Genomic DNA, 13,541 nt, shown 5'->3' on the forward strand with positions numbered 1-13,541 from the left:
AGGGGCAGAGACAGAGGGAGAAAGAGAATCCCAAGCAGGCTCTGCACACCGTTAGCGTGGAGCCCAGTGTGGGGCTCAAACCCACAAACTGTGAGACCATGACCTGACTCAAAATCCAGAGCCGGATGCTTAACCAACTGAGCCACCCAGGTGTCCCTAGACACCCCTAATTCTAACTGCCTAGAGGAGAGAAGCATCTGAACTTCTCATTTAGTGTGGAGGAGAGTTTGTATTCATCTTAACTCCAAGGAAACACACAACTTTCAAGTGATTCTCCCCTCATTCTATAAAATTCTTTAAAAAGCCAGCTTGCAAGATCCCATTAGCTCCATTCTTTGTTGAGATTGTGGGTGTCCTTAGTACCTCTCAGCTTAGATTTGAAACAAAACACCTCCGAGACTCATAGATTCTCTGGGACCTTACCAGGAAGAGTTTTCCTCTGGGTGTTCCCAGGCTGAACTCAGTTTTGCAGGGAACTATTATTTTGTGCATCTTACACACGGCTAGGTGTTGAAGTTCTGGCGAGGGGCTTACATGAAAAAATGTTTACGTGAATGTGTGTGGATCATGTGGATGAGGGAATGATGTCCTATGGGATTCTCTTGGATGATATGTATTCAGGGACAAAGGACCAGTTCGAAGTAGTTGGGATGAATCTATCTATAAATAACTTACATATTTAACCAACCATGCTTAACAGATATAGATCCGAATGACCAAGATAATGTGTAAAATGCCTTTTTTTCCTGGGTCAGGAAGGGTGAGTGAAAACATTCACGACATAGTAAGCTTTAAGGAGGTGACACTTCAGTGGTTTCCTTCCCAAGCCAGGGAGATTTATTCATTCATTGGTTAATCCAATAAATTAGGTGGTTGGCGATATGGAGATGAATAAGACATATTTCTTACCTCAAAGAACTCAGTCTAGTAACAGACACATATTTAGATAATTTTAACATGATCTAGTAAGAGAGAAGTACATTCGATTTTATGAAACTATTTCAGAAGGTAGTGAGTGAGGGAACATATCAGAGAAAGCTTTCTGAAGGCAGTTACATCTGAATTGGTTTTTAAAGAATCAGAAAGAGTTTTGCTGGCTGAGGAAGGAAGGAGAGATGGGTAAGTGGGACTGTTGAGGCAGGGGTGTGGTGAGTAGATGGTGACATTCCAGGGGAAAACTAGCATCATCCTAGATATGAAGAAGACATGGAATCAAGACTTATGTTCTGCCAGTGCTTATTTGAAGTGCTTATTAGACATCTGTAGAAATGTCAAGCAGGCAGGTAGAAGTGTGTGTCTGCAGTTTCAGGGTGAGGACAGCACTGGAGATCTAGATTTGGCAGGGACTGGTATATACGTGGTATTTACACCTATAAATACTCGATGAAGTTGCCTGGGACAGAGAAGCATATGCAGGGCAGAGACCAGGAAGACATATCGTCCTAACATTTAGAGGGTGGTCTGGGAGAAGGAGCTAGCACCCTGAAAGGGGTGTATAGAGAGACTGGAGGTAAACCAATCCTGTAACACGCAAAAAAGGGTCTCAAAAAAGCATGGGATGGTTAGTGGTTTCAAATGCTGCTGGGAAGCAGAGAAAGAGAAAACCAAAGTAAACCATTGGAAGATCATTAGTGACTTTGGTGCCTTTTCATGAAATGGTAGGGACAGAGCCCTAGTACAGTAGCAACCCTTGTCTTTGGGCTAATAGGTATTTGGGCCTCTCTTCCCAAGAGCCATTCAGAAGAAAGGGAGGCAGCTTGTGGCTGAAATTACTGCTTAGGGTCACTGATCCTTGATTACTGGACCCATCTCAGCTTGTCCCAAGATTCCATACAATGTTCTTAGAACAGTACCCAGCACATAGTGCTATATGAACTTGTTGTAATTATCTCCGTTTCTAGGCAAGCCTTACTGGCTTCCCAGAAGAACAGATCATTTATGTAGACCAAATCATTTTTCAGGAAGTGTGAATATACCAATCTTACACATGACAAAAACTGAAGAAAATGGCTTATGTATAGGGGTTCCAATCCTCTGGTTTATTGGTCTAGTCCCTCCTTCTCTCTTTGTCTCTCCCTCTTAGTTCTGATTGAGGCTCACTGGAGAGCCTAGGATTGAATTATTAAACAAGGGCAGAGAACGTAAAAAGGAAAACAAGTAATAAAAGGCAGATGCAGAGAAATGCATTTACAAAATCAGCCAAAATAGAAGTACATACAGCACAGTGCATTAAAGTTTTGTACCTGTTTGTACAGGTAGCTGAAAGATGAAAATACAGGGTGGATTTTTAGTTTGGGTTTGTTCTTTGGTTAAGTGAGAAATACTAACATAGCAATGGAGGAATAATAATACAATGGTACAGCTTTTTTGAGTGGAGACATTTTGAGACTTATTTTACAACTGAACTGTTCTGGAAATCAAGAACAAGGTAGAAAGTGGAGATAATGGAGAGAAGGTGTAAATAATTATAAACTTCCCCTGGGTCTCTCAATGCCTGACCAGTCCTTTCAGCCTTAAGGTCAAATTCTGGATATTTTTACAGATATTTTTCACGTGCAAAGTAGAAATCTGTCTCCTAGGAGCATCGTGGGGATTAAGGGAGATCTGCAAAGTGTCCAGTTTATAGTGAGTGCATCATTAATGCATCTTTCAATGACGTACATATACATCTTTTGGCTGATGACAAGTGTTTCCTGGTTGTTTTCCTTATACCTCTTAACTATTGAAGATGCTTTCAATACAAATCTAATAATAACAGCAAACATTTATCTCGTATTCTAAATCATTTAATCTTAGAAACAATCCTATGAGGTAGGATTGTTACCCGCATCTCATCACGGCCTCACCATTTGGCAGCCTGGCTTCGGGGCCCAGTTCTTTCCTCAACCACCGCTTCCACTTTTTCAGCAGGACAGACCTGGGCCGCTTTTTCGGCCATGTTCTGCTACTAGCAAACTCAGTTTTCTGTTCAGAAAACACTGAACCGCTTTCAGTCGCCAAGGGCTCTTGCCTCAGTTGCCGGGACCCATCAGAAGGTAATTTATTTCACCCAGATGGAACCAGCCCAGCTGCGTCTTTCTCAGACCCAAGAACTGTTCCCCTGGCCAAGCCGCAAGTCTGCACACACAACCCCCCCCCCCCCCACCCCGGTCTTTTATTTCATCGGCCATAGTGTCACTATTTTGAGTAGAAACACAGTATGCTCAAAGACACAGGATCCCGCGAGTCCACCGCGAGCGAGCACAGTAACCGCACGGCTGAGCCCGCCCGGGAATCCATGCACATGACGCGAGGGTTTGGGACACTGATGTGCGCGGGACCGCGGACTGGGCCAGGGACAGAGGGCAGGACGAGCGCGGCAAGACACCAGACCAGCAGCTCGCGCACCAGGGCGCGGCGAAGGCCAGGCCGCCCCGGCGCAGCGCGGGGCGGAGAAGGAAGGGGCGGGAGCCAGGAGCCGGGCCGGCCGCTCCCCGCCCCGCCCCCTCTGGTCTCCACCCCGGCCCTCGCCCCGCCCCGCCCCGCCCCTCGGGCCCGGCCCGGCCGCTCCGCCCCTGGGTGACGTCACTGGCCAGGCCAGCCGGCGCCATTTTGAAAGTAGAGTCGCCTGCCCCTGCCGCCGCCGCCGCCGTCCCTGTCGTAGCTGCTGCCGCCACTGCCGGAGAAGGAGAGAGAGCGGGGAAGCCCCAGAGTGAAATCCACCATCCTCCTGACTGGTCTGCCCGCCCCTCCTTCCTTCTTCCCCGACCCCCGCCCTCTCCCCCCACAGGTGCCATCCGCCGCCATCCGCCCTCCCTACCCCCCCATCCCCAGGTGAGGGGGGTGAGTTCAGGAAGCGGCGACCCCGAGGAACCCAGCAGGGTCACCATTTGCAGCGCAACATGGCAGGTAAAGGAGAAATCACCCTCGTCCACTGACAAGGCACCGCTTCCTTCCTCCTCCCTCCATCACCCCCTAGCGACCGTCTGTGCGTCGCGTAGAGCCACGGGGCGCCCCTTGGATTTCAGGGAATTGGTCAAATGGGGGGTGGGGGTGGGGGTGGGGAGGGTTTGTTGAGGCGAGGGGCGGCAGTGATACCTAAATGGCTTTTTAAATGAGGGCTGGAACCTTGGCATGGGTGGGGGTGGGGTATGTGCTGGCGAGCCGAGGGGTAAGGCGTGGGTGGGGCGGGGTGGGGGCGAGTGCAGATTTGTTCCTACTCCTTTGGACCCGGTGTAACCTCTGCTCCCCCCACCGTCTCCTCCCCCCCCTTCCCCCCCCCCCCCCCGCCCCGGGCTTTTTATACGGATCTTTCTCCTTATAATTCCAATTTTTTTTTTCCTGCTGCAAGCCTTCTTGGGTGTTTATACTAACCGTATTTTGTACTGAGAGGGAAGAGTGCCTTACAAGTTAAAATACAATGGGGACCTATGTGTATTTTTTCCCCACTGTGGATACATGTATTTTTGAGACCATGAACCTTTATTTTTTGTCTTGAACCAGCTCCCTTTCGTTTCTTACCCTTCGTGTCCAAAGAGTGCAAGGCCTTGTTAATCCACCAAGTTGCATGAAAAATGTGATTTAAACTTTCCGTTTTGTATGTTAGTTTTTGTGCAGATGTCCTTTTCCCAAAAGGGTTTCGTGGAGTTAGTTAAAATAGTTGTGGAGTTCAGCGATATAAATAGCCAAGGGGATTGATTTAGGTAAAACCTTGGGAGGGGGGGCGGGAAGGATGCATGGAGAAAACCGGCTTGGAATATTTAGCAAGGAATGATGGTGAAGGAAGGAAAAGGTGATTGCTTTGAGGATTATCTTTATACATTTTGATGTTGCTGAGTATCTTCCTGCTTCTAGTAGAACCAATTCTAGTTCTTGATTCAATTTCTTCCTTCATAGCGCCAGGGCATTTCCTTCTTAGTGCTTGGAAGTGAAATAGAAACATTGAGGAACTAAACCAATTCTCCATGTGTTTTCTAATATTTAGATAATCTTTAAATAATCAAACCTTTAAAAAAGTTAACATGTTGGATTGACTTAGGGTTTGCTGTAAACAAGTTGCTCCTTTGGCCTTGTCGAGTAAGCGAAATTAAAATTGTTTTGCACAAGATGATGACAAATGAGCAAAATTGTTTGCAAGGTCCTTTGGACTCTGAGGGATAAGGTGGAGGGAGGCAAAACAAGCTTCCTCTGACAGGCTCTTGAGCATTTATTTCGGTTTCTTTTCCTGTCTGGAGGCCTGTGATGTGCTGGTAATGAAATGCAAAGAAATGGGTGGTGAGTGTTGTGTTTGCTGTGTGTGTGCTCTGGTGATTGGGTTCACACGAATCATTACTCCTCACCCGGGCAGTAATGTTTCTGAAGTTTTCTCTCCGTTCCGTGTTTTATGGTAGCTTAACCTTATTAACCCTTCTGTAGGCTTAAAGGAAAACTGTCTAATTGGTGGTATTTACTTTTCTCTGGTAGGTCTTGCGTGACCGTAAGGCTTTTACTGTCTTTGAGGGGAAGGGAAAATGGAAGTTCTGAACACATGTGCCATGTTAATGGTAGTACATGGCCTTTAGATTATCTCATACCTGGGATCTCTCTCTCTCCTTGAATCCAGTGCCAACTGTTGGAGACTAACCTTCCGAATTAATGCTCTGGGCTGGTGGTTGTATGTGTGGGCAGTACTAGGCTATTAGTATCATGCCAACCCTGGATACCATCTCTGTGTTTACGAGAGTAAACATGAACAGAACTGGGTTTTAATTGGTATGTTTTCTTTTTCCAGGAGCTGGAGGAGGGAATGATATTCAGTGGTGTTTTTCTCAGGTGAAAGGAGCAGTAGATGATGACGTAGCAGAAGGTAAGAAAGCATTTAATAATGCAAAGTTTGAATATGGAATCTTCAAAATCTTGATACTGAAGGATTTCTTTGCAGCTGAGTCTGTTCCAGGTTAAGAACATACTGTGTTTATTGCATAAGCAATGGAGGAACAGTTTTAAAGTCATCTTTCTGGAAAATAGTCTTCAGGTTTTTTTTTTTTATTAATACCTTGTATCATTATTTTTTATTTCGATTAAATGAAAGGAGCACTGGATGATGATGTATTTAAAACCGTCACAAGAAAAATCTAAGGCTTGTATCATAAAGGTTTCCTGGCTGTATAAATTTCTCGTACAAATAAACGGTGATGCATTTTCATGTTTGTAAATCATTTTTAGATAATTGTGTTGAAATACATATCAGCATTTAGCTCGGAAACATTTTTCAAAAATGAGTATCTTTTTTGAAGGAAGATTTTTAGTTTTGTTTTTTTTTGTGTGGGTGTACTTTGAGAGGGTGATGTTGGTTGACATTCTGTGAAGAAATGCTGACTCAAATGATACATTTTATTGTCTTGTAAGGATTAATTTAGGTGGATAAGAAAACAACAGTGTTGTGGATATATAGCATGGCTTCCTGGGAGCTTATTCTGGTGCAGTTAGAAGCTGGGTTTGATCGGTTGAAGTATTTAAGTCTTCTCCCAAATTTCTTAGTGTATTTCAAAAGCTTAACATTTTGAAACGTTAGGGTTTTGCACTCATTTGAGGTGGTCTTAGGTGCTGGAGGCATTATTTCCCATAAAGTATTTGTATTATTTCATTGTTCAGAAATATTATTTAAAGTTTGAATTTTAATGGTATCCTGTCTTGAATTACAGTAGGAATTTTTGAACAAAATTCAAACGAATTAAAATGTACTTTTAATTAAAAAAAAAAATGTCTAGGGGCACCTGGGTGGCTCATTTAAGCATCCGACTCTTGGTTTTGGCTCAGGTTGTGATCTCACAGTTTGTGCGATGGAGCCCTGTGTTGGGGCTCTGCGCTGAGAGCATGGAGCCTGCTTGGGATCCCCCCCCCGCCCCGGCCCCTTTCATGCTCACACTCTCACTCTCAAAATAAACTTAAAAAAATTTGTCTAGTGAAAGTTTATAAATCATCTTTCTCTAAACAGTATTGTCCTATTAAGATTCTGTTTCTCACCTACTGCCTACAGTGCAGTTTGTTTTCAGGATTTCTTTGACGATAGGTTGATGACTTTGTATTGAGCCAATGAAGGGTTTGGATTTGCTTGTGCCCGTGTCTTTCTCAAAGAAGTGTCTGATCAGTTTGGCGGGTCCTTTGGGGAGCCAACTAGTATCCATTATATTTGTGATACTTTACAGAGCCCTGTCACATTTCTGATGAGTCCTCATCTGTTTTTCAGATGAGAAATTAGACGCTTCAGTTAAGAGAGTTACTGATGGTCACACAAATGGTACAAATCAAGGTTTTCTGGTGAAGCCTATGGTGTTTGACTTGAGAGATCCTAAGTTCAAGGGAGGAGCCATATGTGACTCATTTTGTGATTCCATTACCTGTTGAATAGTAGGCACTCGGATATTGGACCATGCATTCTGTGCTGTTGTGTAGTATGCACCAAGTTATGAGAGTGGTGTATACTAGAAAACTTCTTTTGTTGATTGCCATTGATTTTTGTATGAAAGATCTGTTGGGGGGCTTCCTAAATGTTGAGCACTGGGGCTGCGAGGTGTCTGAACATAAACCCTGCCCTGAAGGAGCTTGCAGTTTACTTGTTAAATGGTAGGCAGAAAGACCACGTGAGTTTTATTTAATTAGAAGAAATTGATGGTTCCAAACTTAACCTAACTGAATCAAATGATAGTTTGTGGTATGTATCATGGGATCAGTTGTAATTCTCTTCTTCTAATGCTTAGGAGCTGTATTTTGCTATTGATTCATCAAATAATTTTCTTTTGAGGTTGTTAAATAATACTTTAACATACAACCCCATCATCTTACCATGTTGAGGCTTAGTATGTACATTTTAACGACTTAACTCTAGCACGTATGTGTATGCTAGTGTATTAAGCATAACAAGCACCCAGTTTTCAAATGATACTCTGTCAATTTGGGGATTTTTGCATATGGCAGCTTACTTGTCATAGTGTATTATGTTTATGTTACTAAGGGAAGGTTTGCTTTTCCAAAATAAGATTAATATGTTTTCTCCTTTGGTTTAGACTGTAATCTGTAAACAGGTTACATCTAGCTCAATCTTTAGTTCAGCTTGCCTGTTTTCTGTTAATGATGCATTGGAAGTTCTTCACCATCAAAAGCTCCAAATTGTCTTTCCTCCTACATGCAGTTAGCTGTCATGGCATACCATTTTTACTTCTGTAATGCTTTAATCTTCTTTCCGTACCCACTTTCAGCTTAGTTCAGGTTCTCAGTATCTTTCTTTTCAGGTTGCAGTAACTTCCTAAATTTCCTAAACTTCCTAAAATTTCCTGCTTCTCGTCCTTTATTTTGCTTCTCAGTTGATCTTAAATGCTATCCCAGTTTTATGTTCCTGAGAAATCTTCAGTGGTCACTGCATCTGCAGGGTTACATTCAAATATTTCAGCCTAGAGTACCAGACCTGTCACCAGTATGACCCCTGTTTCTCTCAGTTTTCATTGCTGATATGGTTCATGATCCAGCTCAGTGGATGCTGTTCTTCAAAAAAATTTTGTGCGCTCTTACTCGAGGGTCTTTGTTTTTGCTCTTCCCACCTTGGAATGCCTGACACTCCTCCCATACTTCATCGCTTATCAGAATCCTTCAAGTCACATTTGTAACTCTTTTACTTCTCTTCCTTTTTTGGAAATATTTTTTACAGTCTTTCTTCAGAGCACTTTGTATTTATAATTTACCCTAAACCTCTGCGGTTATACTGTAAGCTTAGCGCAGGACTAATGCATCTTTGTGCTCTGTCCAGAACGTCCTATACAAACTTCTGTGCTTAGAACGATGCCTGGCACACAGTAGGTGTTGAGTATTTGTTGAATGAGGGAATGTGAGTGTTAGGAGGCTTTGAAGGGGAAAGAGATGGGGTGAAAAGATGATTGAGACATACTTCTGGAAATCGTAGAGGTATTTACTCAGCAGGCTTTGTAACTGGATTGATGTTCTACAGCTGTGTAATGGAAAGAAGTCAGGAGACCTTGGGCTTTTATCCTGGTGACAAACTAGTGTATGTCACTTGGGATAAGTGCTTCTCTGGGTTCCAGTAAGCTTAGCCTTAAGGTGACAGGACTGGATTAGATGATTTCTGTTGTTCTTTATACTGTAGTCTAGTTAATTCTGAAAGATGTTTTAGAAAAGAAGCAGCTCAACATTATTACTGTGAAGTTAAATTGTGTGAGATGTTGGGCTCTTTGGGGGCCTTAATTTAGAAAGAAGTCTCTACTTAATCAAGGCTTAGAATTCTTCATTATGTACATTGCAGAACTAAGAATTTTAATGTTTGACCAGATACTCTTATAGACCTTTGGCTCACGTAGACACTTTTTGGGATACTTCTTCTGTGCATAGGTCTTTTTGGGCACTTTAAGTGGTTTACCTTTGGTGTAGCTTCTTGTCAGAGAGAAGGGTGAGGTACTAAAATCTCTATCATTCAGATGGTCTCCTGTCCTGCAGTTTTCATTTTAATCTTTGTGGTAGTAGTAGTAACATTTTATCATCTGTACTTGAAAATTTTCCTTCACTGACACCTTTCTCTCATGAGACTATAGGTAACATAGACACCAGTTCTAGGCTACATAGTTCGAATCCTGCTCAGTCCTTTACTAGCTGTGTAATCTTGGGCAAGGTAACTCACTTCTTTGTGCCTGTTTTCCTCTCTCTAAAATGAAGATAACAGTAAAATCTATCTGAGGCTGTTGTTTTGTTGATTAAATGAGTTAATATCCAAAAAACAGAAACCTGGCCCACAGTAAGCGTGTTATAAAGGATTTAGCTGTTATTATTTAAACACTTACAGTAAGTAAGGAAGAGTTGGGAGAATGTGAAAACTGGGGAATTGTCTTTAAAGGTTACTAAGAATTTCTCCTCAGCCAAAGTGAAGAGATTTATACATATTCTTTGGTTCCACTAATATAAAGCTCAAAAAACATTCAGCACTAAACCATAGCCTTAGAGACACATTAAACTGGTAAAACTTTGAAGAATAGCTACAAAATAATTGCTGTAAAAGCCAGTATGTGGTGGTTACCTTTAAGTGATGGAAGGGAGTCGTTCTTGAAAGGGTCTGGGGGGACCTCATGGAGACAGTGTCTTGACCTGGGTGGTGATTGTACTGACTGATTATCCTGGTCATTTTTCTGTTGATTTGTGATTTGTGTGTGTTTGTTAGATTTCACCCAAAAAGGTATATGTTTGTGTGTGTGTGTGTGTGTGTGTGTGTGTGTGTGTGTGTGTGTGTTTAAATCAATACTGTACTCTAAAAAGGGTTTAGAGTGAACACTGGCCATCCCCACCTTCACCCACTCTCTAATCCTCCCTCGTCCTTCTGAAGGCGATTAAATTGAACTCCTCTAGTTGTATTCCTTAGTGCCTAATTTTTGTGAATAAAATGATATTTCTATTTCTCATCAGTTTTAGACATTTCCAGTTGACTTTCTAGTAGATGAAGATTAAGCTGTTGTCATTATCACCCCCATACCCCAACGTTATAGCACATATTATGGGTTAAGAAGTCAGTGCCCCCAGGGGCACCTGGGTGGCTCAGTCGGTTGAGAGTCCAACTTCAGCCCAGGTCATGATTTTGCGGCTCCTGGGTTCCAGCCCCACGTCTGGCTCTGTGCTGACAGCTTGGAACCTGGAGCCTGCTTGGGATTCTGTGCCTGCCTGCCTCTCTCTGCCCCTCTTCTGCTCATGCTCTGCCTGTCTCACTCTCAAAAGTAAACATTTAAAAAAAAAAAAGAAGTCAGTGCTCACATTGTTATGACCATTCAGATATGTATTGAACCCCCATCACCTGGCATCATCAACCCATGGCTCGTGCTGTCCTATGTATACATCACTTGATCCATTCCTAGTCCTCTGTATTTAGTAATAGAAACACTGATTGTATTTTTAAAATCTGGTTAAACAAATTAGAAAAACCAAGATCATCATTTAAAGTGAAACAGTAAGGAATTTTTCCTAATTTTTTTTTGCAGTAGCAATACCTGGTAATCTGTTATTTGCTTAAATTTTACTTGTGGAAATATTAAACATTCAAATACATGTGGATAATCTGAAGTCTGTAATTTTTGGTTAAAAATATGGAACTATTGTTAACCATTCAAGATGGTTATTTTAATTTAATGTAAATTTTCATTATTTAATAGTTAATATTGTTAACTATTAAATAGTAATTTTAAATATACATCATTTTAATGCGAGTATAATTTTCCTCATTTCCGTATTTGACATTCTTAATTTTTTATAGGAAATTGTTTTAGGATATGAGTTTATTACACGATGCCTGTTTTTATGAAACTTGGATCCACAGGCATAACATCTTTTCAACGCTTGGCTTCCTGTTTACTTTTGGTAGGACTTAGACTTACAGACTGGTTCTTGGGGGAAAAAATTCAATAGTAGAGCCTAAATATTCCCCAAATAAAGATATAACTAAAATTGTGAAAAACAATTTTTGAGATACCACATGAAATTTAATGTTTTTAAATCCATTCCATATATCTAATGCTACATACAGTGTAAACAATTTAAGATCATTTGTGTTCTGTGTTTCTTAGAGTAGTATGCATGTTAGATTTAGGCACTAAGGCCATTAGTAGGAAAAAATAGTAGAACCCTGATATGTGTGGATTTCAAAATAGTGGCACATTAGCTATATTCCAAAACCTAATGACCCATAGGAAAGGCCTTATTTAACATTCTTGTATCACATGTGACACTCCTCCTTGCCCTTAACACACATTACTACTGATAGAAGTCTTGTGCTCATGCAGTAAATCACTTAGTGTAAATATGCCCATTAAATAATGCGAATGATTGTATTTATCTAGCATTAGGCAGTATCCTTGTTTTTTGTTTTGTTTTGTTTTTAATTTTTGGGGGGTGGGGTGGTGGCGGGCAGAGAAAGAGGTAGACAGAGGATCTGAAGCAGGCTCTGAGCTGACAGCAGAGAGCCCAGTGTGGGGCTGGAACTTGTAAACTGTGAGATCATGACCTGAGCTGAACTTTAGGTATGTTCTGATACTCTTAGTGAACTAAATTTTAAAATTCTAGAAAATCGTGGAATAAGCAGCATGATGAGAGGTTGTTTGAAGCAAAGAATTTGTTATTAAGTCAGTAAAAAGATTCCCATATATTATGTATTTGCACATCCGTATTTTCTTAGTTGAGTTGCAAGAGGAAAGATAAGCTATATTTTAAGTTTCTTTTGTCGTTAATAGGAAAATTGAATGGTTGGACATAGATGTTTTATTTATTTTTTATTTTGTTATTTTTTTGCAAAAGTTTATTAGAATGTAAGATTAGAAAGGAAGAATAGTAGGAAAGCTCTCTTTACAGAGAGGGGACATTTGGAAGTGAGTGCCCTGGACATAGATGTTTTAGCTAATCTCCTCAACTGTAGTCTCTTTACGTTAGGTGATAATGGAAAATACAATTTAGTAACCAAGGGTCCACAAGTGGCTTTTTAGTAGTAGTAGAGAGAAAGTCTTGGTGATACTTAAATTACATTTCTTATAAATAATTGAATTTGATTATTATCACTACATAATCAGCATGAGGAAGAGATGGCCTGGTCATCTTAATCACAGCGGTCAGCATTTATTGGGTGCTTAACTATGTGCCAAGTACTATGTTAGCTGCTTTATATATTTCATTAATCTTCACCAAAACTGAAATAAGTAGATGTTGTTTTTCCATATTATAGATGAGGAAACTAGGCTAGGAAGATTAATTGTGTATCCTTGAGCAGGTGATGGAACTGGGATTCTTAACTTCAAATTTAATTTCCCTTCTAATGTCCATAATTAATTTTTTAATTTAAAAGCTTGCTATTTCTCTTCTTAGTTTAAATGAGGGTGTTTTGAGGTTGTTGGAATGTGACTTGTTTAACAGAGTTGTTTGTAATGTCCAGTAGACGTTGTTTTGAAGTAATTAAATCCAATTTGGAGATTTTCTGGATTTTCTAATGGAATTTTTAAGCTAGGATGTTCTATAAGTGGGCTATAAGGGTTTTTTAAATCTTCTGAGGTCGTATGTCACATATTGTGTATACTTGTACATATGTGCATTTTTCTGATCAGAGAGGTCCACACCATTGTCAAAGCAGCTATTTTAGAGTGTGGTCTGATGACTTCTCAACTCTTTCAGAAGGTCTATGAAGTGGAAACTATTTTCATAATAATATGATGCTTGCCTTTTTGACTGTGTTGACATTTGCAGCAGTGGTACAAAAGCAATGTGGGTAAATATGCCGGTGCCTTGGCGTAATCAAGGCCGTGACACCAAATGGTACCAGTAGTCATGGTGATCTTCACCATATACCAGTAGTTTAAAAATGCCAATTTTACATATGAATGTCTTTGATGATGCAGTAAAAACTAATTTTATTAAATCTGACTCTTGAGTACATGTCTGTTAAACATTCTTTGTGACAAAGTGAAAGGTACACCAAAGCACTTCTACTACAGACCAGAGCACAGCGGTTGTCTGGAGGAAAAGCATTGGTGCAGTCACTTGGGTTTTAAGGTGAA

General features: G+C 41.0%; 1 protein-coding gene across 3 annotated transcripts in view; it reads left to right on the forward strand.

Annotated features, from left to right (window-relative positions):
- Window positions 1-3,565: 3,565 nt before the first annotated feature.
- The window catches only part of PPP2R2A (protein phosphatase 2 regulatory subunit Balpha), an 84,791-nt gene continuing 74,815 nt past the window's right edge, over window positions 3,566-13,541 (forward strand). Inside the window, exons 1-2 of one of the 3 annotated variants that reach the window (XM_049631615.1) lie at window positions 3,566-3,888; window positions 5,750-5,824. In XM_049631615.1, coding sequence (XP_049487572.1) covers window positions 3,882-3,888; window positions 5,750-5,824 — 82 coding nt within the window. In that variant the 5' untranslated portion in view covers window positions 3,566-3,881. Of the gene's footprint in view, window positions 3,889-5,746; window positions 5,825-13,541 lie in introns of those variants that run through there. The other 2 variants (XM_049631614.1, XM_049631616.1) reach the window with 2 other exon arrangements.

The sequence above is a fragment of the Panthera uncia genome, chromosome B1, assembly GCF_023721935.1.
Source record: "Panthera uncia isolate 11264 chromosome B1, Puncia_PCG_1.0, whole genome shotgun sequence".
In the NCBI taxonomy this organism is placed as follows: Eukaryota; Metazoa; Chordata; class Mammalia; order Carnivora; family Felidae; genus Panthera; species Panthera uncia.